This window comes from Corapipo altera, unplaced genomic scaffold, assembly GCF_003945725.1.
Source record: "Corapipo altera isolate COAL_440 unplaced genomic scaffold, ASM394572v1 59, whole genome shotgun sequence".
NCBI lineage: Eukaryota > Metazoa > Chordata > Aves > Passeriformes > Pipridae > Corapipo > Corapipo altera.
In genome coordinates, this window is record NW_020884917.1 from 6,272,470 (window position 1) to 6,299,646 (window position 27,177).

The 27,177-nt window shown below is 36.1% G+C and overlaps 1 protein-coding gene across 16 annotated transcripts in view; it reads left to right on the top strand.

Annotated features, from left to right (window-relative positions):
* GOLGA4 (golgin A4) overlaps positions 1 to 27,177 on the top strand; it is a 72,953-nt gene that overhangs the window by 28,773 nt on the left and 17,003 nt on the right. For 14 of the 16 annotated variants that reach the window (XR_003529747.1, XM_027655910.1, XM_027655914.1 and 11 more), the window contains 11 exons: positions 1,288 to 1,386; positions 1,908 to 2,046; positions 5,959 to 6,146; positions 7,128 to 7,211; positions 8,024 to 8,171; positions 14,182 to 14,360; positions 15,360 to 15,491; positions 16,507 to 16,662; positions 17,594 to 21,651; positions 22,319 to 22,440; positions 23,468 to 23,598. Coding sequence is in view for 15 of the 16 variants with exons in the window: in XM_027655910.1 (XP_027511711.1) it covers positions 1,288 to 1,386; positions 1,908 to 2,046; positions 5,959 to 6,146; positions 7,128 to 7,211; positions 8,024 to 8,171; positions 14,182 to 14,360; positions 15,360 to 15,491; positions 16,507 to 16,662; positions 17,594 to 21,651; positions 22,319 to 22,440; positions 23,468 to 23,598 (5,436 nt within the window). In the remaining variant the exon portion in view is untranslated. Of the gene's footprint in view, positions 1 to 1,287; positions 1,387 to 1,907; positions 2,047 to 5,958; positions 6,147 to 7,127; positions 7,212 to 7,995; positions 8,172 to 14,181; positions 14,361 to 15,359; positions 15,492 to 16,506; positions 16,663 to 17,593; positions 21,652 to 22,318; positions 22,441 to 23,467; positions 23,599 to 27,177 lie in introns of those variants that run through there. The other 2 variants (XM_027655920.1, XM_027655923.1) reach the window with 2 other exon arrangements.

The following is a 27,177-nucleotide window of genomic DNA, read 5'->3' on the forward strand; positions in this document are numbered from 1 at the left end:
TAGTTGCTGAGAACCTGAGGCAATGCAGCATTAAGAAGTGGATACAGTGGATATAGGAAGAGAGGAATTTTTGCAGTGACACCTTCCATCACTGTCCTGCCTGTGCACGACTGGGCAGGCTCAGCTAACACAGCTGTGGTTCTCAGAGCTGGTATCAGGGTCAGCTGTGTCAGGGGACTGTTGGAGGTAAGGGATAGATAGCAAGAGTAAAAGCAAGATTTAGAATTGGAGTAAAGCAGCATAGAAGCATCTAGTGCCCTGTGTTTTGTCTCATTTGCTTTTTCATCCTTTCTTTCTGTTATCCTCTGTCCTTACCTGGATAATGGAACTCAAGTTTATGGGTGGGGATTGCTTATATGCAAGTGATCTTTGCAGAATAACGGTCATAGAAGGATTCTTTTCTTGGGGTAAATCACTGGGAAGATATATATGGATGAAGTAAATATATAAATAAAAAAACTTAAAATACAAGTTTCAGAAAGTATTTACAGTGCATACATGAAATATGTGTGGTCCTGGTTCTCTCAATAAGCAGTTAGATGTGAATTAATTTAAGTGCATTTGTTTACTATTAGAATGATAATTACTTAAAGAAATTTTAATATTTAAACTTTAAAAGTATAGGAATTAAATAGAAGAGACCTCCCTCAGGAAGTATGTGTTAAGACTACGTAGATCCTCCTAATGCATTTAGGCAACATTTACAAGTTTCTAAGGATGTTCAGCCAAATAATTGCACGTAAGTATCAAGTAAAACCACATAGTTAAATTATTTGGCATTCTCTGTTTTGTCATTGGAGACACATTTGTGGAATAAAAAGGCCAACTTTTTTCTCTTACACATGGCATTTGTCCTATTAGAATGCTGGCATGTTTAATGAACATAAAGAATTTTACATTTCTGCTGTTAATGTTGGCTTAATCTGGTGGCTAAATGAAGAATATACTGAAGTGCAGACTTCAACTTCCAGGAGAAATGTGTACATGGAAAACAGTTTTTCAGGAGCAGGCTTGAAATGATCCCTATACAAACTTACTTCTAGGAAGAAAGAAAGAATCCTTGATAATTTTGCATCAAATCTGGACTCTTGCTATTTTAATGCTGGTATTATAATGGGATGTTCTTATTATACTGTGTGGAATGTTGTATAATAAAAGAAATGTCCACTGTATGGTTGTATTTTGGGGTCACAACTATGAAGAGATATTTTAAATATTATTTCATAATATTTTGATCAGTTTTTGAATTCATATTTCAGTTTTCATTTGAGATGTGTTTATTCACAGGAGCTCCAGATGGATCAACAAGCAAAGAAACATCTTCAGGAGGAGTTTGATGCTTCCTTAGAAGAAAAGGATCAACTTATTAGTGTGCTGCAAACTCAGGTAAGATACTTTACCCAACAAATGTTCTTCAGAAGTGCTTTTTTTACTTTTTCATTTTAGCTGTCTGTTTCTTATAATGCATATCCATGTTTTATTATAATTGCTGTGAAGCTGTAAAGCTTCTTGATAATTTATGATTATTTAGAAATTAGGTGCACCTTTGTGGTAGAGGATACCTCTGCAAAAGTCTCACTCATGTTAAATATGATTGATTTGCACTTAAATTTTGCTAAGGTAATTTTAGCTCAGACATCTGTTAATGTTGATGTCTTGATAACAAAGATATTGTGAAGGTATTTATGTGTTTCGCTTAATTGGTCTTTGTTTCTCTACTCATAATGATAGTATTTTTGTTAATTTTAAGCATAATTCTGATTTTTAAAAATCGGTAAATTGAGACAGATTTTCCATTTTCTACTTGCTAGTACCAACTTTATTTAGTTCTCTCTAGTTTTGAAGATTGACACATGATCTGTTTAGAATCCTTGGGGTTTTTTTAACAAAAAGAACATTTTGTTTAGGTGTCGTTGCTGAAACAAAGGTTACAGAATGGTCAAATAGGCACTGAATTGCTTGATCAAAATATGGAATCAGAACCACAAGTTCAAAGTCCAGCAAAAGAAGTCAGGGCAGAAAATATTGTGGAACCAGGAAGCAATGGTATGTATTGTGACTTTTTCAAGAACTTGAATTTTGAGGAATAAACTTGCTGTTATTTATGATGGAGTAACAGTATTTAGGGCTGAACATGTCATAGTAGGGATATATTTCCTAGAAGGAGACAATTGTTTTGAAAACAATGTGGCAGGTAGAGGACAGGATATCTTAGTATCTAAGATACTAAATTTTCATAAGAATTCAATTCTGATAGGTCTTTCCTTTGTCAGTATTGATAATAACATTGTAATTATTGCTTTGTTGGTAGGTGTTCTTACTACCCCCACTTAATATGATTAAGTGATTCTATCTCCCATAAGCAAGGACCTATCCCTGGAGTTTAGAGAGGAGACTAGTTGCTAATCTCTGTCTTTTGTTTGTGAGTTTGTGGAGTTTTTTCCCATTGGCTTTATCAGTAGAAAGTAAAAGCAAAGATCAATTTTGATATTCCTGTGATTAAATAACCTAAATGTTCCCCACACTGGGAGGTTATTTGAATTAATGGGACTCCCGGTATTGTGTATATTTAATTACTGAGCAGGGCACATCATAATGCTGATACAGAATAAAAGTGTCATTCATTGGTAGCCTTCAGAAAAGGGTAAGGTTCAGACAGAGGTGAACATGTATCTTGAAATGATATTTGTTAACCTGTGTTCAGCAAAAATCTACTATTATTTTTCTGTGTACAGATAATATGAAAGGATAGATGAGAGATGCTCTTACTTAGTACCATGATTTTTATCATTATCATCATCATCATCATGGCTAGGCTTTGTAAACGAAGATTTGGGAAGGACTCTACCCACCCTTGCTGCAGGTGTGCTGGTGGCTAAAAAGGCCAATGTGAGATAGACAAGTCCAGTTGCAAAAGGTTCAGCGGAAAGGCTTCTTAGGTGGTATCGACAAGACACGATTCTTTCTTTTCTCCTTGAGAGTGATCCTGCATGCTTTCTCAAAAGCATCAGCAGTGTTAAAGATAGTGTGTCTCCAGACCTCCTGATTTGAGGCCAGAGTAGACCGGTTATGTTGATCAATATGGCCAAGGCTGAGATGTTGTTTCAGGGAGTCCTTGTGTCTCCTCTTTGGGGCTCCTCTCTTGTGGCAGCCGGTGGCAAGTTCACTATAGAGCAGGATCTTAGGTTGGTAGTGGTCCTTCATCCTTGAGACGTGCCCTGCCCAACACAGCTGTGTTCTCAGCAACATGGTCTCAATACTTGTGACTGCTGCTTGTTCTAGAACAGATGTATTGGTCACATAATCTGACCAGCGGATGTTTAGGATTGTACGGAGGCAGCGTTGATGGAAGCGTTCTAAGAGACACAGGTGGTGGTGGTAAATGACCCATGATTCAGAACCATATGAAAGAGTGGACAACACAATGGCTCTGTAAACACTGATCTTTGTACTTTTCTTCAAGTGTTTATTACGCCATACTCTTTTATGGAGTTTTCTGAAAGCACTATATGCCTTTGCTAACCTGTTGTCTGTCTCTCTGTCAATCTTACTGTCAGAGGAGATGAGGCTGCCTAGGTAATTAAACTGCTGGACTGATTTGAGCTCTGATTGGCCAGTGGTGATATGGGGATGATGGAAGACTTCCTGAGGTGCAGGTTGATGGAGAACTTCTATCTTCTTCAGGCTGACTTCCAACCCAAAGAGCTCAGCAGCGTCTGCAAAGCAGGATGTTAAACACTGCAGAGCTGCTTCTGTGTGGGCAACAAGGGCGGCGTCATCAGCATAAAGCAGCTCCCGGACAAGATGATTAAAGGTCTTAGTGTGGGCCTTCAGTCACCTTAGGTTGAATAGGCTTCCATCAGTATGATATGGAATGTAGATACCATCTTCTTTATTGAGGTCTGCCATGGCCCTTTGGAGCATCATGCTGAAAAAGATTGTGAATAGGGTTGGTGCAAGAACACAGCCTTGTTTCACACCATTGGTAATTAGAAAGGGCTCAGAAAGTGCATTACCATACCTGACTTGGCTGTGCTGATCCTCATGGAGTGAGGTGATCATTTTAAGGAACTTGGGAGGACATCCTAAATGTTCCAAAATCTACCATAGACCTTTTCTGCTCACAGTATCGAAAACCTTGGTGAGATCAACAAGGAGACCTTTATTCTGTTCCCTACACTTCTCTTGCAGTTGTCTGAGAACAAATACCATGTCTGTGGTGCTCCTGTTGGCTCTGAAACCACATTGGCTTTCAGGTAGAATTCCTTCTGCTATAGCGGGTATTACTCTATTCAAAAGTATTCTTGCCAGGATTTTGCCAGCAATGGAGAGCAGAGTAATACCATAGTAATTTGAACAGTCTGATTTAGCTCCTTTCTTCTTATACATCGTGATGATGACTGCATCTCGAAGGTCTGATGGTAGTTCACCTAGTTCCCAACAGCGCACCACAAACTCGTGAAATTTAGCATGGAGTGCTTGGCCTCCATGCTTCCAGACTTCAGATGGAATTCCATCAACTCCAGCTGCCTTGCCAGTTTTTACCTGCTGTATGGCCTTAAGGGTTTCTCCCAAAGAGGGGGCAGTATCCAGTTCATTCTTCCCCAGTTGTGTGATGGACTGAATTGCTGAGTCTTGGACTACACGGTTGGTACTGAAAGGAGTCTGAAAGTGTTCAGACCATTGATTCAGAATGGAGGTTTTATCTGTGAGAAGCATTTGCCCATCTGCACTGAGTAGAGGGCTTTGTACCTGGTATGTAGGCCCGTATGCTGTTTTCAAGGCCTCATAGAATCCTCTGTAATCACCCGTATCTGCGCATAATTGAATTTTTTCTGCTAGATTGATCCATTGTTCTGGATGTCATGAAGTTTCTCTTGGAGCTTGCTGCATACAAGACGAAAGGCTGCTTTTCTTACATGACAAGAGTGCTTCGTAAATAATGTAAGAATCAGGATTCAGGATGTTTCCTGTGCCAGAGTTTGCTTCTGGAATATAATGTATAAGACTTATGGTTGTGAACAGAACCTCTGAATTTATCTGATGCTATTTTCATGCCAAGTAGTCTTGCAGCCTCCAGAGCATCAGAGCAGAAATACCCAGTAAAATACTACCCAAATGTTATACAGAGAGATTCAAACTGAAAAAGAGAAGGTTTAGATTATGTATTAGGAAAAATCTCTTTATTGTGAGGATGATGGGACACTGGAACAGGTTACCCAGAGAAGTTGTGGATTCCCTGCCCTTAGAAGTGTTCAAGGCCACCCTGGATGGAATTCTGAGCAACCTGGTCTGGTGTAAGGTGTCCCTGCCCATGGTAGGGGGGTTGGAACTAGATGCTCTTTAAGGTCCCTTCCAACCCAAACCATTCTGTGATTCTACGAGGACAGATCAGAAGGACACTAAGCATAACCTTTCTCCTGCCAAATGTAGTTTTGCCAACCTGGATATTTTAGAACTAACATCATACCCAACCCTGAGGAAGCAAGAATCTGTGTTCTTGGCACTTGAGAGATGTGATTTGCTTTGCTTCATATTTTTTACTGCATGTACAGATTCTGTTAGTAGCAGCAGGCAGGTTTATAAATTATGATGACTTTTTAATTGCATAAAAAACCTTTTTGACTAATAATTTGGTTTTGAAGTCGATAAAGTAACTTGGGTTTTGTAAATTAATGTGGTGTGAAAGAGTGTGTTTACTGTTCTGTGTATGTGTAACATGTTTCTGGCAGTTACAGTAGGAACTAGAAAGTCTTGCAGACTTGACGCAACTTTCTTTAGAGACCCCTGAGTCGCCCTCATTGTGAATGACGAATCACAGAATCACACTATATTCTGAGTTGGAAGGGACCCACAAGGATCATCAAGTCTAACTCTTAATTGAATGGTCCATACAGAATGCAGATCTGCATTTTGGAAATAGTGTGCATATGGTGATGTTGGTATGTTGTCTTGTAGAGGATAACGAAGATTCTGTTAAAGCACTGGAAACTCTTAATCAGAGGGTGAAGCGCCAAGAGAACTTGCTGCAACGTTGTAAGGAGATGATTCGGTTACATAAGGAGTGCTGCGCCCAATTAACCAACGAGAAAGAGGCACTTCAAGAACAGTTAGAAGAGAGGCTTCAGGAACTGGAAAAAATGAAGGTGTGGAAAATGGTCTAAACTTTATGTGTAGCTATCAAAATACAGTAAGAACTCCCAATATTTCCAAAATTTATTAATAGGGCAGACCATTAAACAAACTCTCCCTGCACTTTTTTGGAGTTTAAAGTGCACCCACCTGGAATTAACATGCTGAGCAATTACTATTCAAGAGCAGTAAAGTAGGATGTGAAACCTTACTGTATGAATAACTATCAGAATGGCATCAGAAATAAGTAGTTGTGGGAAATTGGGGTGAGGGGAAGACTGGCTTAGCACAGAAGACAGAAGATAAAGTGGGAAAAGTGGAACTGAGCTAAACCTTTAAGACATAGTGAAAGAGGCATCAGTTATGTAAAATAACAGAAAAGACAGAAAGACAGGACAATGGAGATCACCATATAGTGAGCATAAGTGCAGTCCCAAAGCTAATAAATTAATATTTTACTCAGTTTTCCTTTTAAGGCCATTAATGTTGAGTTATGGAATAAAAGTAAGGTGACTGATAGTAATTGAAACATGAAAATGTGCTAAGTATAGCTGTACTCAACTCTAGTTACGGAGATCAGATTTCTGTCTGTCTTTGTCTCTGAGCACTAGCCTGGTTTGAAAAAGCTCTGAAAGACTTCAGTATTTTAAGGACCTTTTCCACAACAAGACCAGTAATGATCATTTATGTTGCATTGCTGAGATCCTCTTGTAAGCCAAGATGCAGATAATAGAGCAGGTGCTTTAGGCATGTTTCTTGTTTTACTGTAGCAGCTCAGACCTCCATGTTTGAAGGCTGTAACAAAGCCTTCAGATATCTGAATTATTATAGAAACCATGAGGCAGCTACCACTGGGAGATTTAAAAGTAATTTAAAGCTGCTTACTTCAGTTTCCCTGGGTTGTGTTTTGTGTTCTTCCTCCAAGGCATAGTGCAAGGTAAGAGCCAAACCTAAGCTGTTTGTCAACCAACTTCTGCTTGGGGTCTTTTTTTTAGGACCTTCACATGGCTGAGAAGACTAAACTCATTACGCAGCTGCGTGATGCAAAGAATTTGATTGAACAGCTAGAGCAAGACAAGGTAAAAAAAACTGTAGATTTTGAGGAAGAAAATGCAAAATATCTTGCTTCTTGGTATTAGAAGCTGTTCTTAGTGATCTGATGGTCTGGTTTATGTTTTAATAAATAATTTAAGCTACCTGAGAATTTAATGGTATATATACCACGGGGTATTTTGTCTGTTGGGTTATACTTAATACTTCAAGATGATAATATTTAGGATGAAGCAATTATACTGGATACACTCCTTGATGTCAGCTTTAAAACAAACCAAAAAAACCCCCAAACACAAATAAAGATGAAATACAATTAAATGAATTAGAAAATGACAGTGAAGGAAAAGTAACTGTAGTTTCTACAGAAAATGAAGAGTTTATAATTTTTTTGCTCCTTAAAAGTTTTTTTTTTAATCACAGTCTTGGTACTTGGAGTAACTTCTGATGGTGTAATAATTGATGGGACTAACACTGTATGTACATGTTCTCCAAGGAGAAGCACAGACTCTACAACGCTTTTATTTTGGGTTTGTTTACAGAATGCATATTTCAAAGAAAAGTGTCTGTATCAGAAGGAGGAAGTTTTTGGATGATACTTGGTTGCTGGAGTTCTTCTCACCACTAGATGAATTTTGGATACTCTTAAAAATAATTCCTATTCTTATCTCTTTTTGGTTAGCATTTTGTATTTTCTGACATAGAAAAATACCATGATCTTTGGTCTTGCAGTAATAGACTACAGTTTATTCCTGACAAGGATTGTGTCCTGGCTTGAAATTGTTTCAGCTATATGTTTTATTTATTTGCTAGCTTTTTATCACAAGGACCTTTTCCATAGGGTATGGTAATTGCAGAGACAAAGCGACAAATGCATGAAACATTGGAAATGAAGGAGGAGGAGGTAGCCCAACTGCGTGCTCGGATCAAACAGATAACTACAAAAGGCGAGGAATTAAAAGAACAGAAAGAAAAATCTGAAAGAGCTGGTAAGAAATTCTTGAGATTATTAGTTTTCACATTCAAACATTAGAAAGTGTGGTCTTTTACACTCTTTCATCAGTTGTTTTTTGGAATGGATATTAAGAGATGCTCTTTTTCCTAATGTTCTACATATCACCCCTGCTAGCATCATTACTAAATTCTGGTCAGCAGGATGTTTTTGGTTGGTTTGTGTCAGTTACCGATAAAACTGGAGATTGGAGGGAAACTGCTGAAGGGCAACTGTGCTTCTCTGTTTATACGAAAAAGATTGATAGAGTTTTTTGCTGGTATTACTTCAGAAGAGGAACTTGCAGCTACCCATAAACGGTCGTATAACACCACAGTATTTTACATAGAAGACATAACAGTGTATAAGAATTTGTGAGGAAGTAGAAATAAGTGTTACAACTATAATAAGCATTTTCTTTCAATAATTCTAATGGAAGCATTTCTGATTTCTTTTTAGTGAAACAGCAGTAATAATTCCTTTTGCTTCAGGCTTGGAACATAGCATTTCTGTAACTGTTACATGCTGTAGTTTGCTTTTGATGGAAATTGGGTAACATTATTTATGTGTGCTTGCAGTTCTTTTGCTTCAAGTGGAGTTAAACCTTTGTTTTTTAAGCAGTGAAATTGTTTTGTACTGTAATCAAGTTCTTTTAGAATCTTTTAGTTTGCTCTCATAGGCATGTAAAGGAGCTCACTCTTTTGGCAGAAGCTCGAGTGTTAGTTTGGATAAAATATTATATATATTTTTCTCTAAAAAGCAATGAGAAGTTCAAACAATTCAGTTTCTAGTGTTGTATTTTATATGTACATAGATTTAGATCAGAACTTGCAGTTTAAAAGATTAGTTTGGGTAGATCATTCTGCTGTAATAAAAGCAGCTTGAACATCCATCTTGTGAAAGTAACAAACATTTTGATCATTTCCTCTCCTACCCTTCTAGGTTGTGTGTCTTTTTAGGTCTGGAAATTCATACTTCAGAATCAGTCAGTCCTGCTGAAGTTGTATTTTGTTTAGTACTTGAAGACTACGAAGGTCCTCTTCATGATTAAAAAAAGAAGCTGAAAACTTAACAATTCTGTAGATATGAAGTTATTGTCATAGTTGTTTGAAATACAGCATTTTTTGAGGCAGTAGAAACCTCTTAATTATGAAGTAATATCTACACACTCTACTTAATACAGTAGTTTCTTCAGGTTTGCCTAGCCAGAAGCTGAAATTGGGTTAGATATGGTGCTGGAAACCTGTAAACCTGACCTATTTTAATGAGAAGTAATTTCATTTAAATGAATAAATGAATAAATACACTTTTCTAGGGTAAGATTTGCATGTTAAATGTGCTCTTTTTTAAACAAAATTTTAAAGTACTTTTGGTAGTTTTTATAGTGCATAAGTATCAAATTTACTTTTGAGTGCATTTATTTTTGTACTGTATTAAGCATGCGTATATAAATGTTGGAACCCTTGGAAAATCAGTTAACACTACGTCAAAGACAGAATTGTAAGGTGACCTTTACTAGATTTTTGTTACATCCTTAGCTGAATGCATTCCAAAAATGTTGTGATGGACAACGAAAGCGTAGTTCACTACAGTTGAACTAAATTGGTCAGGCGGTTTAGAAAATCACCATGCATATTGGGGCAGCCTGAAATTGCTTCTAGGTCACAACCTTTGAGTTGAACTGGTTTTCTGAATTTGGTGATTTCATATATTTGAGGTCAACATTTAAAGTTCTGGTTTATGGCTAGTAAATCTGAGATGACTTTCACAGAATCACAGAGTGGATAAGTTTGGAAGGGACCACAGTGGGTCATCGGTTCTGACCTCCCTGCTCAAGCAAGGGTCATCCTACAGCACTTGGCACAGAATTGCATCTGGACCGCTAGATTTTAGACTTCTTTTCCTATATGATGATTTAGTGAAAAAATTATTTCAGGGAATGAAGTACAAATGTTAATTTCATTTATGTTTTAGTGAAATTAGGGTTAGCACGATACATTTATACTTGAAATTTACTTTTGTAGTGCTGTATTAGAGTGGTATAGTTTTCCACATCATCTTTTTAACTTGTGTAGTGTTATGTGTCTGGCATTTTTCCTTTCCAGTGACCTTAGTGAATTGCTCCAGTGTTTGATTAATGTGAATGCATTTTTGTGTGATGAAATAGCAAAATGATATATATGCTTATTTTTTGCCATGTTTTGTAAACTTGTAACTTGGTCTCCCCAGTTGAAGATAATTTTTTTTTTAGTTAAAGGTACATTATGTTAAAATCTCACAGAGCATCTTGTTTTTTGTGCATCCACACATGCCAATAAGTGAATCATGGTGCCTTTCCCAAGCCTTGTATGAACAGGACTGGGGTAAGGGCTCTGTTTTCTTACATCACACACTGTGTGCTTGAACTGGGCTCTAAAAAGTAAATTCTGTGCTTCTCAGGCGTTTCTACTTGAAATAACTGCAACTCATTTTTTTCAACAAAGCTCTTTTTAGTATTTGTAAATTTACTGGTACTGTTTCTTCTGAGATTACCTGATGTAAGTCCTTTCTGATTTCTCAGGATGCAGGTTATGGACTTGCTTGTATTCTGTTCAGTGAACAAAGTCTTTAGAAAGCAAGTGCTATTCTTTGTAGGCAACATTTATTTTGTAAGCTTTATTAACATATGCTTTGAACCTTTCTACAGAGAAAAAAAAGCTTGGACTGTGCATTTAAATCCTGCCTAGATGCACAAATCAGCTATAGGAAATTAATTTGACCTTTGTTTCTCAAGATTTGGACAAGGTATCTAAGCCCTTTACCAGCCTGTTTAGTGCTTTCTTCACAATTTTTAGCACTAGATGGCGCTGTACTTGAAGATAAGAGGTCTGCGGCGCTGGGCAACTAAGCGAGAAGTCTTTGGAGCACAGGCTGATACTTCATTGGGTAGGATAGGCAAGGCGAAGGGAACCGAGACTGGTACTTTGGAGTGGCGTAGGTAAAGCAGTCAGTTCTCCAGCACACGTTTTATAAGAATCAGTTTTGCAACCTTGCACTCCTTAAACTCTGCTCAGGCTCATTTTTTTTTGTTTACTTACTGTACTGGAAGGTCTCCAGTTTGTCTGGCTTAGTCATGTGAATGGGGTTTTGCAAGACTCACCTGAGACTGTTGGTGTGCTTGTTACTGTTTCTAATTTGCTAATATGCCTTTGTAAGACTTCATTCAACCAGTCCTTGATTGGAAGACCTTCCCTCAACAAAGCTCTGCATGTGGGAGAAGAACACTATGCAGTGCCTTTACTCTCTGCATTCAGAATAGATATATTTAAATAAAAACAAGGACTTTATTCCAGGTTTTTATACGTGGTAGAATTAAAATCTCCCACAGATTAAAAATAACAATAATAATGGAGACAATATTCTGTCTACTTGATTATAGTTTAGCCCTCTGCTGGTTTGAAACTTGGTTGTGTCAGGCTACACTAGAATTAACTACTTGCAATAAAAATGTTCTGTTTTGCTTAAGTGCCAGAAGTGCCTGAGATGCATATGATTCAACTTTTAGAGAGCTGAGTGTGTTTTTGTGAAGTGTTGCTTCTTTGTGCATTCATATCCTCTTGGCATTTTATCCATCAGCTTCTGTCTAGCTTTTGTATTAGCATCCTGCTTGTGATTATGGTGATGCAGCTGTTGTTCTGCATGTTGCTCAGCAATTTCATATCAGTAGTCAATCCTAGTGTGAACCTGGACCTTCTCTTTGGCAGATTTGTGGGCTGTGGAAAATGCATTCTCTTTCCTTTTGCAGAAGTAACAGTTTCTCAAATGGAAGGAAAGTACATGGTACTCAGAAAAAGAATCAGAAAATGTGCATGGAAAAGTGAAATAACTTAATCTTGTACTTGCAGGCTTTAGTTTCAAGCTATACTTTGTAAAGGTCTGTAGGGTGATTTGCCTTTTTTTTTTTTGAAGACATTTATGGTGCTGTAATACTGAAGGACTTGGCCAGTTTTTCCTGGCTGTGCCTGCTTTTGTTAGGAGAGGAGTGTCAGGGAAGTCAGTACCATTCTCCAAACACAGTTTTTGCAGACTGTGTTCATAATTGAGTTGTACCCAGGGTAGCAAGGAGGGAGGACTTGAGTCCTGTGGGTTGCAGGTGGCAAACGCCTTGAGGATTGTGAAGAACTGTGTAACATAAGGAGCTATAAGCCTAGTGCATGCTTGTAATATATTTTAGATTGTTTTCCTGTTTGAAATAATTTTAGTGCTCTTAATTTTTTGTAATAGTTTTAGTATTTAAGCAGAACCAAGAGTGAAAAAGTGGATACACTGGTGTGCTTTGGTATTTTCAGTCAGTAACCGCTCTGTTTTGCCCTAAAGGATGATTGTTTCTGTGAGTAGTCAGAAAAAGGCTTCCTTAAAAAAACAGAAGAAAAGTCTGGAAAAGATCAGAATTTGTGTGAATGCAGTTTTATGAAATTAAGTTACTTGAAAACATATTTGCAACACTGTCTCAAGAGTACAGATTGTGGTTCAAATCTTCAGTCTTAAATGTTATCAAAAGATGTGGAATGGAAATTATTATCCACTTCTCAAACTCATACCTGAATGTTATTAAAATCTACTTTAAAAAAAGCAAGGATTGCAAAAATTCCTGTGAATGCCTGCCAAGTAACGGTGAATCAAAGAAACTAGAGATGTGCATATCTATTACAATTTTCTTTTGGGGATAGAACTAAGTGGAAGAAAGCTTATCATAGTTAATTACACTTAAAAATTTATTTTGTTCTCTCTCCTCCCAAACTAGAATCCAAGTAGTCCACGGTATAGTAGAAAAATATGCTTTTAGGAGGTTGTGGTCTGATAAATTACAGTCTTGATATTGGCACTGTGATTTTGAGTTTTATAGAGATGTTTTGCCAAAATTCTGTTATGCAAAGTATTAGCGATATAGTGGAGTGTTCTGACACTAAATTTTTTTAATATGCAGCAGGGGGTTTCCATATTCGTGATCCATTCGGGAAAAGAGATTTCCCTAATAGTGATCAAGCTCTAGTCTTGTGTAGTTCTCTGTAACTTCTTACATCAGTTTTAGTGAGGAACTCAGATACTGGTATTGAGTAATAGTAATAAACCGGCTCATAATACAGGGATTTATTTTCTTTTTATATCTAACTTATCATTTAGGAAGTGGATAAAATATGTTAGGATACATCTCCGTAGCATGGGATGAAGATGGGGAATTATTGCTTTTGATTTGTAAATTAAAATGGATTCAGTGGATTCGTGCGTCTTACACAGGTGTAAATAAATTTCATCACTGCAGCTTTAGTGTTCTTTTGAAACACAGCTGTTCAAGTTTTCTGGGAGCAATTTTTTTTAATTGTGTTTTATTTTTGAAGTTTAGAAGCACAAGACTGTCTTCTCAACACTCAAGCATTTTTCCAGTGTTTCTGAATTGCACTGATAGTAGTGTACATTAAATATAAGTAGTGAAAAAATGAAATTAGTGAAGCAATCTCTGTGGACTCTATGAAACCCACAGTTTAAAGAGAAGATTCTTTAGGTTTTACGGTTTATAGTTAACACCTCTTAAGTAAATAAAGTATTATGTTTGAGTGTTCTATTTAGGAAGATCTCTTTCATTATTCACTTAAACTGACTTGTGTAGTAGTCATTCTTGGTTTATGTTTCTGTCTGCTTTACTGGAAGAACAACTTGTGAATTGCCTTTTCTTTGTGCAGCTGTTTTCCTCTTTTTCAAAGTTATTCAGCAAATATAGGCAGAAGAGGAACCATAGTTCATTCGCTTATATGGTTTATTTATTTTATAGTGATTTTAGGGGAGGAAATAGAAGCTACGGGATGTATTAGAAGACATTCACAGCTATTTGTCTGTTCTCTTTTTTTCCTAGATAATAAACACGTGAATTCTTGATGGATTCCTAAGTTTATTCTTCTCTTACTTGTGTAATTCTTCTATCAAAGGACATAGGTACTTCTTGACTATCATACACTTCTTTTTCTTGGCAGCTTTTGAAGAGCTTGAAAAGGCTCTAAGTATTGCCCAAAAGACAGAGGAAGCCCGGAAAAAACTGCAGACAGAAATGGATGAAAAAATTAAAGCGGTAGAAAAGGCAAGTGAAGAAGAGAGGTTAAATCTTCAACGGGAATTAACCAGAGTGAAACAAGAGGTGGTTGAGATTATGAAGGTAAAAGCTTAATTAAATTAATCTATAGTTGTAAAATACATCGTTGCTTTGTTATATCAGAGCTTTGTTATAATTTTGCTGTTTAATAAAATCTGTAAAAATTATTTTCTATGATTAATGATTTACTTAAAGCAAAATAGAAAACTCCTCATAGACTTTTTTTCCTCTAACAATTTAAAATCAGTACATCAGTGGCATGTAAAAAAGAACAGTATGACTCTTTGTTTCACAGTGTTTAATAAAATTATTTAATAGAAGTACATTTCAGACTTTAAAGGGAGTCAAGAAGAAGAAATTAATGGTGGTAAGGTCATGCATCTTCACCAGGATTTTGGGTTTTAATACTAAGATCTTTTAATCATTATCCTAGCTGAATATGTGTAAATGTTTAAGAACTTGTTGCCTGATTGTTTGCTGGGGTAAGAATTGCTAAAATTTACTTCATCTGGTGTATTCAGATCAGAATTGCAGGGGTGAATATGAACACCTTTAAATTAAAGTTCTTTTGTTGACATTTGTAATGGTATTAATTTTTCTAAGAGAATACTCTGGTCCTTTAGGAGGATGACTGACGTGCTTTACATTATTCTTAAATAAAGCACATATGGTAGGCAACTGTCTACAAAGAGTATCACTACTTGACTTTGTGGATGATGAAATAACAAGAATACAGGGAAAGCTACAGAAAGAAGTTCCTTGTCCAATGTATTATCACGTTTGAATTGAAAATACTGTTTGCCTTGGTAGAAGAGTCTTTAGAAAATGTGACATTCCTTTTAGTAGTACTGTGATAAACTTGAGAAGGGAAGATGGATAACTTCAAGCCTGAAAATAAGAGCTATCAGGGCTTAGTATTAACTCATTGTTACTTATTCAAAGGGAGTAAAGAGACGATTCCGGTTTCTTCTCTCTGTTACACTGCTTTTCTTATTAAGAAATAATACAAAGTGTTTTGTTACTTAATATTTGAAATGAGTTTTTTCTGACTTTGATTCACAGAAGTCTTCAGAGGAACGAGTTGCTGAACTAGAAAAAATCCATAAAAAAGAAATGGCTACCAAAGATCAGGAGCTAAATGAGAGATTACAGGCACAAGAAAAGGTGTTCCAGGAGAAGATGAAGGCAGCTCTTGTAAGTAAACCTAAAATGCGTAGAAAGACATTTCTCTAAGTGTGAGTTGGGATTAGAAGTCTTGATCTGACACTGTTCCATAGTGAGAGTCCTTCTGCGCTCAAAGATAGGAGTTTTCTCCAAAAGTCAAATAGCTTGGAGACTTCAGCAACGTGAAAAGAAAGCAGCTGCAGTGATCCAGACTGAATAATGATAACTTATTACTATCAATGCTCACTAACATCTGCATCTTTTGGAAATGGTTTTGTTTTTTTTAAATTTTATTTAGACTTGTTTTTTTAATTTCTTCCTCTGGATCACTGGTAATTAGCCACGGCAGCCTAGAGTAAAAGATGTACAAGAAATGAGACTGTTACTTGAAAAGCGTTGGTATGGTTATGTTTGGTTGCATTGTGTTATGTGAACAGGGTTAACTATTCATAGTGTCAGACCTCAGAAAAAGAATTTTCTTCTAGGTCAGATTGAGAGGAATCACTGGAATTCTTTGCTCTTTTTTGTGAACTATAATCTACTTCAGATCATCATGTAATTTTACCTAGCAAATACTAGATTTGTTTTTATGTCGCTCCCTGATGGATGGTGACTGTAACTGAGGTCCTTTCCTGACTATATTTTTCTACCTGTTTCTCAGATTATTTTCTTAATTATAAGGAACAGAGGCTTAAAATTGCATTAACAGTGGAATCGAAGGAGAACAGACCTTTATTCCGTAGAGATGTTATTCTCAGTTAATAGTGGTAAACAAACTAAAATGAAAGGCTGGGATGCATTATGTTTTTAATGCAAAGAGAAATAGAAGACAAATGGTTCCCAAGAAGAGAAAATGCAAGTGATTTATTACAGTTTTGTTTTCACACATGAAAACAAAGTGTGTGTGTGTGTGTGTGTGTATGTAGAAAATAAAGGTGATTAGTGTACTCCTGTTAACTGATTTGAAAATATCCTATCATAATGTTTTTGAAGGTGTGATGACTGTATTTATAGTTTATTGGTTTAGTTGTATTTCTTCATGCAGGAAAAAAATCAGAGTGAGTGCTTAAAAACCCTTCAAGAGCAAGAACAGCAAGAATCCCTAGCATTAGAAGAATTAGAGCTGCAGAAGAAAGCCATACAGTCTGAGTGTGACAAGAAAGTTCAGAAGATGCATCAAGAAGTAGAGACTTTTAGAACTGTGAGTAAAGATTCCAAAAGAGTAAACATTTACAAGTAGTCCTTTCACTATGTGCTTAACTGTGACAGGTTTACAGATAGAGGGTGGGTTTGTTGTGATTGGGTCATTTTAATCCCAAAATGCTTCTTGTGGGATTAAAGCGACAGAAATGTAACGTATTGCTATGGTATGCTGCAGCTCCTAGCTTTTTACAAGATGAGATGGCAAAATATAGAAATACATTCACTTTATATCATGGCATGAGATATGAATTTGTATCCATCTACATAATTTTTAGGTATGTAATGCAGAAGTTAAACTTCAGCTTGTTTAATTTCTGGGTACTGCTACCTTAAAAACACTTAAAAGGATACTTTAGGAAATAAAAATTCTACATAAATTTTTCAAGTATCTTCTGCTTTATGTAATGGATAAGATTGTATTATCTGCTAATGCAAGTTTGTACATTATTCCACCACTCCCAAGTATTAGTTTGGAAGTTTTGCTTATAGAAGCATTTAAACTTTACAGCAGCATTTCCATGTGAGGTGGAATTCAGATAAATCAGTAGATAGGTACGAAACTCCTTAGTGCTACCATAGATTCCCAATATCTTTCATCTTATTTGTTGGTACTTTAGCTTAAGAAGAAAATCCAAACATTTCTCATAAATACCACATGACTTATTTTATTTGAATTAGTTACATTCTTTTCACAGTTCATTTTCACTGCAGTGAAATAGAAAGTTTTTTATTAATATCTAACTCTGCTTCATAGAAGCAAAGGTGAGAACAAATTAGATGAACGAAAGGCTTATAAAAATAGTTGATATTCAGTAAAATAATGAAATAAGTGACTTGTAATAATCTCAGCCTGGTAAGATTTTTAAAAATTTAATTAAATTGTTACCTTTTGAATATTCATATTCTTTTAAAACTATATTCTTTAACAGAGGATTCTTGAACTGGAGAGCTCTCTTGCAGAGTATTCACAAGGTGACAGAAAGCAGTCAGAGGAATTAAGTACTCTCATAGAGTCTGAAAAAAAGCAACACAGTAAGGAAATCAATGATATGGTTGAAAAACACAATAAAGAATTGGAGAATGTGAAACAGCAGCAAGAAAGTCTTTGGACAGAAAAACTTGAAATTTTAAAGCAACAGCAAATAACTGAAATAGAAAAAATAAGAGAGAAACAACAAGAAGAGATAGATACCATTTTGAAAGAAAAAGAAGCAGTTTTCTATGCACACATAGAAGAGATGAATGAAAAAACATTAGAAAAACTTGATGTGAAACAAACAGAACTAGAAGCACTGTCTTCTGAGCTATCAGAAGCACTAAAAATACGTCATGATTTAGAACAAGAGCTCTCAGAATTAAATAATAAAGTGTGTGAAGCAAAGCAAGAATTGGAAGGAAAGTTGGAAGAAGAGAGGAAACGGCACAATGAAGTGATTGAAAAAATGTTAAGAGAGCACGAAATGTCTATTCAAAGTGTTGAGAAGGTACTCAAAGAGGAACTCAACACTCTCAAGCAATCCCTGGAGGAGAAAGACAGGCATTTGGAAGACTTAAAAGCACATGAACAGAAACTAAAGGAATCTGCAGAAAAATCTGAAGCTGAACTTGTCCAAGTGTTTGCAAAGCTAGAGGAGCAAAGCAACGAAAAAGTAACCTCTCTAACACAACAGTATGAATGTCAACTGCAGGATCTACAAAGAAAGGCTGATGAGATGAAGAGAAGTCTAACTGAGAAGGAAAATGAAATTGAGCATATGAAGAAATTACAGAACAACCAAGTGGAAGAACTTAAGCAGAAATTGTTAGCCACAGAGGAGAAAATTAGTGCTTTACAAGGAGAGTATGAAAGTAAACTGAAATGTCAGGAAAAGAAAATGGAAAAAATGAAGCAAAAATCTAAAGATATGCAGGAAACTTTCAAAAAGAAACTTGCTGATCAGGAAGCTAAACTAAAAAATGAACTTGAAAACAAGCAGTTGGAGTTCAGCCAGAAAGAGAGTGAATTCAATGCTAAAATGTTGGAAATGGCACATGCCACCTCAACTGGAATCGATGAAGCTGTGTCAAAACTTGAATCTAATCAGAAAGAGCAACTAGAGAGTCTTGCTGAGGATCATAAGAGGAATTTGGAAGAAATTATCCAAAGTTGGGAAAAGAAACTTAATCAGCAGGTTGAAGAGCTCCAGGAAAAACATGATATGGAACTGCAAGAGAAAGAGCAGGAGGTTGGAGACCTGAAACAGAAGCTTGCCATCTTCACTGCTGAAAAGGAGGACTCCAGAATAGAAATAACCCAGCTGAAGGAAGAGCAAGTGAAAAGGGAGGAGTGCCTGAAGGAATTGCAAAAACAGCTAAGGCAGTCAGTGGCTAGGGTGAACAGTTTGTCAGATACAGAAAGTGACTTGAAAACACAGTTGAGAAAATTGGAGGGTGATCTTAAACAGTCCTTGGAAGAGCAGACAAAACTTAAGGAGCAAGTCAGTAAACAGAAAGCAGTTGAAGAGAAGGACAAAGCTAAAATTACTGAGCTGGCTGATAGACTGAAAACTCTTGAAGAGCAACTCCAAACTGTGCAATCTTCTCAGTATAAAGATAAAAATTATGAGAAAAAAATAGAGGCAATTCAGCTAAAAGAAACTGAATTTAAAAGGTTGTCAGGAGAACTTGCAGCCCAGTTAGATGCTTATTGGAAAAATGTTGAAGCTTCATTGCAAACAAAAGGCAATGAATTAATTGAAAAATGTAATGAAAAAATTAGCATAGTAACATGCAAAATTGCAGACTGTGAGCACCAAACTGCAAAAGTTAAAGAAGCAGTATTAATCAAAACAAGTAAGATAACTGAACTAGAAGCTCAACTTAGAGAAATAACAGAGCATCATTCTGCTGCTACTACTTCTTTACAAAAGTCAACGCAAGTGCTGCAAGAGAAGGACAATTTAATTATGTCCATGAGAGCTGACATTGAAAGACTTGTAACAGAAAAGGAACAATTGCAGAAAGAGGGTGGGCATCAGCAGCAGGCAGCATCAGAGAAAGAAACTTGCATAACACAGCTGAGGAAAGAGTTATCTGAAAATATCAATGCTGTTACATCAATGAGGGAGGAACTCCAGGAGAAACAATCTGAAGTGTCTGCTCTCAACAAAACAATTAATGACCTTAATGTTAGGCTTGAAAGCACAGTAAGTTTAACAGAGAAGGAAGCAGCCATGTCTCTGTTAAGCAAGCAACATCAAGAGGATCAGTTGCAGTTGTTAAACCAGATACAAGAGTTATCATCCAGAGTTGAGATGCTGAGTCAAGAAAAAGCATCAGCCCTTGATTGCATGGCCCAGCTGTCAGAGTGGAAGATGAAAGCACAAACCAGGCTTACACAAAATGATGATACTATTAAAGATTTGCAGAGCAAACTTGAATTAAGCAATACTGCAACCAGTAAAAAAGATGAAGAGCTAAATAAACTGAAGGAGCAGCTGGCTAAACAAACCAAGAATCTCGATAGTTTAAAAAGTGAATTGGAACAAAAGCAAAACAGGAAGGAAAAACAAGAAAGTGAGTTAACCTCAAAATTAAAAAAACAAGCAGCAAAAATTGCTGAACTAGAAAAACACATTGCTCAGAAAAGTTCAGAAAATGATTCCTTGGTGGAGGAACTTAAAAAGTGTAATGAACAAAAAGACACAGAGAAAAAAGAGATAGCTTGGCAACTCCAGCAGTCAGAGAAGGTGGCTTTTGAAAAAGACAGTAGGTTTAAGAAGGCTGAAGAAAAAGTGCTTAATCTTGAGAAGCAAATAGAGTCACTGAAAGCTGATTTTGAAGCAAAGGAGAGGGAATTTGATCAAATGAAGTCAGTGATGCTTAAAAGCAAAGAGGAAGAACTGAAAGAATTAGAAGAAAGACTGAATGTAGAGAACAGCACTAAGCTGGCAGATTTGAAGAAGAAGGCAGAGCAAAAAATAGGTTCTATTAGAAAGCAATTAATGTCTCAGATGGAAGAAAAGGAACAGAAATTTAGGCAAGATAGAGAGGATCAGTTAAGAGAGTTGAAACAGAAAATGCAGGAGAGAGAAGCCAAAATCGAGTCCTTAGAAGAAAAAATTAAGTCAACAAGAGATTCCACAGAATTAGAGAAGGAAATGCTAGAAAAACTAGAGAGTGTAAAAGCTGCTGTAGAACAAGAAAAAAATAAAATGCTTGAGAGTATCCAACAGACATACGAAGAGAAAATGCATGTGCTACAGAAGGGCTTAACTGAAAAAGATGAATTATTGCAGAAGTATGAGAAAGAACAACGAGAGAGTAATGACTCTCATCTAGAACTTCAGAACAAACAGAAAGAACTCCTTAAAAAACTAGAATATGTTGAGAAGAGCCATCAGGAAGAGCAGAGTAAGACCGAAAGCCTCAGGAAGGAACTTCAGGAGCAAAGCAAGAAATACTTACTATTAGCAGATGAGCATGCTCATTGTGGTGGTGATTTAGCAAGAAGTAGGGAAGAATTGAAAGGTAAAGAACAAAAACATCTTGATATGGAGAATATAATTGGAGATTTCCAGAAAAAATTGCAGGAAAAGGAGGCAGTCAATCAGTCTTTAGAACAGAAGATAAAAGAGTTAGAAAATAATCTAGTGAAGAAAAATGAAGTGCATAAGATTGAGATGGAAGATACAAGTTTAAGATATGAAGAAAAGCTAAAATGTTTACAGCAACAGTTGGATGAAAGAAATGATAGTCTGAAAGCTTTTGAGGAAAATGCTGAAGAAAAGGCTAAATCTGTTTTGGAGCTGCAGAAATTACTAAGTGATATGCAGAACCAGCAGAAGGACTTACAGACTAAACTGGAAGAGACTGAAAGGGAGAAACAGAAACTACGCAAAGAGGTTAATAATCTTCAAAAAGACTTACGTACTTTGCGAAAAGAACATCAGCAAGAGCTTGATATAGTAAAGAAGGAGTCCTTAGAAGAAATGGAGCAGAAAATCAGGTATACTCTTTGCTCCTGTTTATGTTACCATTTCTGTACTTTAACCAACAAAACCTCAAGAATACTTTTCTAAGGCTCAGTTTCTAATGAGGAAATAATGGCTGGTAATTTTCTGTCATTTTTCTAAAATAGATAAACAGAAAGAAAAGAAGTTTGACTTTCGCCAGAGTAATACTGCTTCTGATCTCTTTCAGTGATGGTAATTTTCAGCATTGCCAAAGCATTAAATATAATTCTATTTTTCTCAAAAAGGAAATGAAATTTAAAACTTAGTACTGAGAACTTCATGTTCAGATGTTATCAAGAACTGTCCATATGTACTGTGCAAAATGTGGTGTAATGCTCAGCACTTAGTAGTTTCTCAAGCAACAAATTCCCTAAAAATTCTGCTTTTTATGGCACATTCTTTACTTCCAGATCTTCATATCTTTTGAAAGGATTCAATTCTGGGTTGTTTTTAAATGAAACACCTACGCTTTCCAGGTAAAATAAATAGGGGGGGGGAACAGAAAGATTCCCTGAATCTCACAGAATTCATATAATTCAAAACCATCCCATCTTAAAGTAGTTTTGGAGAAACTCCCACATCTCTGACCTTGCTAAACTGTTCTTGCACACTCGTTAAACATTTCATTTCCTCACTGTATTTTTTGATGTTTTTGTACAGATGTGAACAAGAAGACATTGAGTTAAAGCACAACTCTACCTTAAAGCAGTTAATGAGAGAGTTCAATACTCAGCTGGCTCAAAAAGAGAGAGAATTGGAAGCAGCAGTAAAAGAGACAATCAGTAAGTGAAATACAAATATAACTGTAATCAGTAAAATAGTCAGAAAACTGAATCTTCATTTGTTTTGGGGAAGTGATTTTACCTGGGACTGTGATAAACACATATGTTTTATGAATGCCTGGAGAACCCAGGGGAAGAACTTCCCTTGCTTGGGAAATAACATATAAATATTAATTTTAGTACAATTAGGAAAGTGCATGTGTAGGTGTTCATCCGTACCCTGCAGGATGGATCTTTGATCTAGCACTCTGTTTACATCTGTCATGGCAAGAGTTACCCATTAGAGCCTATCTTTTTGTCATATGTATAGAAGAAAAAAAAAGAGAGTAAGACTTTTCAGGTGAAAGTACACTGGGGAGTTTTCATTGCAGTAGTGCATTGTCTGCAGTAGTACAAACTTTAACACTCCATTGTTGAATATATGGCAATGAAGGGTGCCTTTTAGAGAAACGTAGATCCATGTGAGAATCAGAATAGCATTTTTTTAGCTGCCTCTTGCAGATTTCATTCACTGTAACCGCTAACAGGTGCAGCTGGATATGGTGTCTGATTGCAATACCGTGTGGTTATAACTAGAGTACAGCATATTTCAGCTTCTCTGTCCATCTTTTGCAAGCATAGTGTAAATTGTAGATTAGAGAAGTGAACAAAAAGTATGTTTTGACTTCACTGTTACTAGAAGTACCTCTACAGATGAAGAATTTCTGAAGATTTACAGATGTTTCAGTCACTTATCTAGACAGAGCAGGAGATAGAATTAGTTGATAAATATTGGTTGTCATCTTAACTTTTAGGGAAAAGTTCCAGGTAGAAGAAACTGCTCCAGGTACCAAACTGCAGATGACAAACTTCATGCATATTAGGATCGAGTGACATAATAGTTATTGGCAGTGTGGAAAAATGAATTTTCCTGGCAAATTTTCCTTATAGTTGCTTTCTACCCTTGCCTTTAAGCTTTTTTTTAAATAGTCATGACATAATTAAAAAAAAATGCTTTTTTTAATATTGCCCAACTTTTCTTTTATAGGTAAAGCCCAGGAGGTAGAAAATGAGTTGATAGAAAATCATCACATAGAGACAACTCAGTTGCATAAAAAAATTGTTGAAAAAGATGATGATCTAAAAAGAACTGTGAAAAAATATGAAGAAATCCTTGAGGTATTTTTTTGAAAAGTGGTATGACTACATACATTTCAGAATAACTCTTTTTTGATTGCACAACTAGACAGAAAAACTGGAGTTCTTTCTAGTAAAGATCTTACTTCCTGAATTACACTTGGTATGTCCGGTGACCTAGCTTGCAAATAAAATGTTTGTTTCTGTGTTTTGTGGGCATAGCAGAAATTAAACCCTAGCTTAATCGTTGAATAAAAGCTGTACAGTTAGGTCCTTATGTCCTTGAGCAGTTTGTGTACCAGATTGGAATGAGGAAAGTGAGTGACTCTTTACTAGAGTTGTGGCAGTGATGTATTGTTTTTTTGTAAGAATTTAAATACAGCGCTTATGGGTCAGTCTCACTCTCTATCTCCTTTTTCTGATGCTGTGTGAAGATTGGCAACATAGCCCTTAAAGTAAAGTTCTGTTCTATGCTGGGTGCAGTCTGTTTGCATAGTTCTTACGTTAGTAAAGATTTCTTTTTTTACTTGTGTTGAACAGTTTGTTTGCATGCTGTTTGCGGATAGACATAGTTTAGCCCTAGTAGCATTTCAGCCAGAAGTTAGCAGCCAATTTCCATCTAAGGATACTTTACCAAAGATGGCTGCTGTTTTAGCCAAGTTAATTGATGCAGTCCTGCATGTGTGACACCATAAGATTAAGTGGTTTTCAGTGGTAGACTATACTTCATATTGGCATGCAGGCTTTAGCTTTGTTAATCTTAGTCCTGTTTGCACAAATGATATAATAAAAGAGAATGTCCCATTAATAGAGCCTGCAGCAGTAAATGTAAGTGAACATCTGTTTGTTTATGCTGAGTTACCAGTCCAAAATTCTTTTAACTGGACATGACTGAGTATTCCATATTAAAAGTCAACATGTAAGCAGGTTGGTGTGTTCCACTTTGATTTTTCAGCTTCCAGCAGATTGAATGGAGTTAGAAGGGTTTTAAATTTAGAGTCCTCTTCTTTTCTTTCGTAGTTCAGAAAAATTACATGATATAAAAGAATCAAGTTTTTTTGAAACATAGGTCTAAATTTCACATTTCTGGAGGATTTAGATTTCTCTTACCTCAGTGTGCAGTGTGTTGCCATTCAGGTTCTCAATTTATATCCTCAAATAGGTATGTGATTTGAAGTTGTGCAGATGTAATTCCTCTATTTTCTGATACTTGCAGTCCATACGTAGGTCAGAAACACTCATGCTGTAGTCATTGTGTGATCTTGACTGTTTAGGCTGATTTGACTTGTGTGTGATTGGAGGACATGAGCACTGTCATTTTTTGCATCTCATTGACAATGGCAATGGCAGTTGCCTGGAACTGCAATAAACTGTAGTTTGATATTTTAAATTTCAGACTACATGTTTCTTTTATAGGTATATGAGTGTTTTGTTTCTGTTATTTTTTTCACCTTTTTTTCCTGAAGAAGTGTTGCAAGCATCTCAAAAATTCAGAAATACTTACGTTAAATTGAAGGTATGTCATGTTCATTGAGATCTCTGGTAGAAATAGGAGCATATGTGTCAGCAGATTTAGCCTAGAGTTACCAGTTATTACCCCACTTATACTTGACTTGGCTCATGACAGGTTTGAAAAATTTCGCATCATGACATTTATGCAGAGAGGATTGTCTCTGTCACAAATGGTAAGAAGATGAAGCAAAAATAAAACCAATTGCAAAAATTAATATTGCTCATATAACTTTGTACCTCTCTGTTGCAGTTTAAACATGGTTGATGATGCTAAAAATTAGTCTAACTTGATTCGAGTATGTATCCTTAAAGCCAAGCAGGAATCATTCCGTTTGTTAAACTTCACATGATTTACTTGTGAAGTGCTCCACTTTTGCTTTATGTTGTATTTTCTTATCTTTCATGAAAACTTTTATCACGTAAGTTTTCATAGAAGTCTCCCGAATTAAAGGATTTGTAAATCAACATAGCCTGTAATTTGGGGCCTAAGTATTTTTTTTTCAGCTAGGGTATACAATTAGAGAAAAAATGAATGTTGTGTTCCAGCTAGCTTATTTTAAGCCTATCTATGAGCTAAAAATAAATTACCTAACTTCAGGTATATGTCCTTTCATTTGTCGTAATGCCTTCTGTATGAGTACAGGATAGGTTTTGGGGTTAAGATTTGGGAAAGCATAACTTTATCGAAGTCTTAGTCTATAACTGTAATTAAATCCCAATGACATGTAGTTTATTTTCAGAGTATGCCAGGTGCTGTATAGAACAATAAGTTATTGCTGTAAATACAGATCAAGAGCATGTTGGAACCCCACTTGATCTCTAATTATTTCAAATTACAAATTAAATTGTCCCTTTTACGCAAGTGTCATTCATAATTTTGGGTTGAATTTCTTTTCAGCCTTTTAACTGCCTTTAATAACTAAGAATGATGTGCATGCAGTTGTGATTTATTTAATTAAACAGTAGTCTAGAAGTAAGATTTTAGATTCTTGATGGACAAAAACGTCAAAAAATCCCCAAAAGCCAAAACAACAACCATCACCATCACTGAATATGCCAGGTACAGAGGATTTTTAACTAAAGAAGTATAAAAACTATAAAACCCCTCAATCTTAGAAACGATAATTGTTGATATACTTCTGAGGGCGTAGAAGAATCTTGTTAATGAAAAGAAGCTAACACTGTTTGGAGGTCATGATGTTTGAGCAAGATTTGAAGATGGATATTCTTAAAACTTTTAGGCTTTACAGCAATTTTTACAAATTGCTCAGATACTACAACTTCTCATTCACTAAGGGCAGATTTGCTTTTTTTCTTTTTGATGGTGCTTTTTGGGCTGAGGGGCTGCAGGGGGAGGGTGTTTCATTCTTATGTCAGGTGCAAAGAACATTAAAAATTGGCCTTGCAGGGAAATAATTATTTTTTTAGTAATGACATACCCTAAATCTAACCTGGATCAGTTTTCTATTTCTACACTTGCTTTTCTAGTGAATATACTGTATCGTTATAATTTGTACTTCTGAGATTTTTTAACAGAACAAAATTTCCATCAGCTGTTCTTTGCTTGTTTTCAGTTGATTAATTGTACTAATTTTATTTGAAGTACTACTGAGTAGCAGAGCAGTCAGCTGACTGCCCTGTTTGATTAGCAGGAGTGAAACTAGAGTTTTAGTTTCATTTGGCAGTGGAGACATACACTTGGAATTGGAGTGCTGTTTTATGATGTCCCTAACATGTGATCTCACAGAAAGGCCAGAGGGGACACAATTTTTAAAAGTACTTGTTTTTGCAGAGTGTCATATGGGTAGAATAATTTGCTAGGATTTAGGTCATCATACTTTTGTCCTCTACAGGAAAAGTTCATTTCCTTCCTACCATTCTTGCCACCGCTTCTTTCCCCCACACTGCATTAGTGCCTTTCAGACCCTTGTGAAGGGGGAAATCACTGGTCATTGTTTCTGAAAATGTGCTTAAAACTGCTTTAGTACCATCTTTGTGAGAGTGATTGAGGAAAGGATTTAAGTCCTTGTCATTTCCACAGTATAGGACTTAACTACGTGAAGGTTATGACCTTCACACACTGGATTATACTCAAATGCTGTTTTAGTG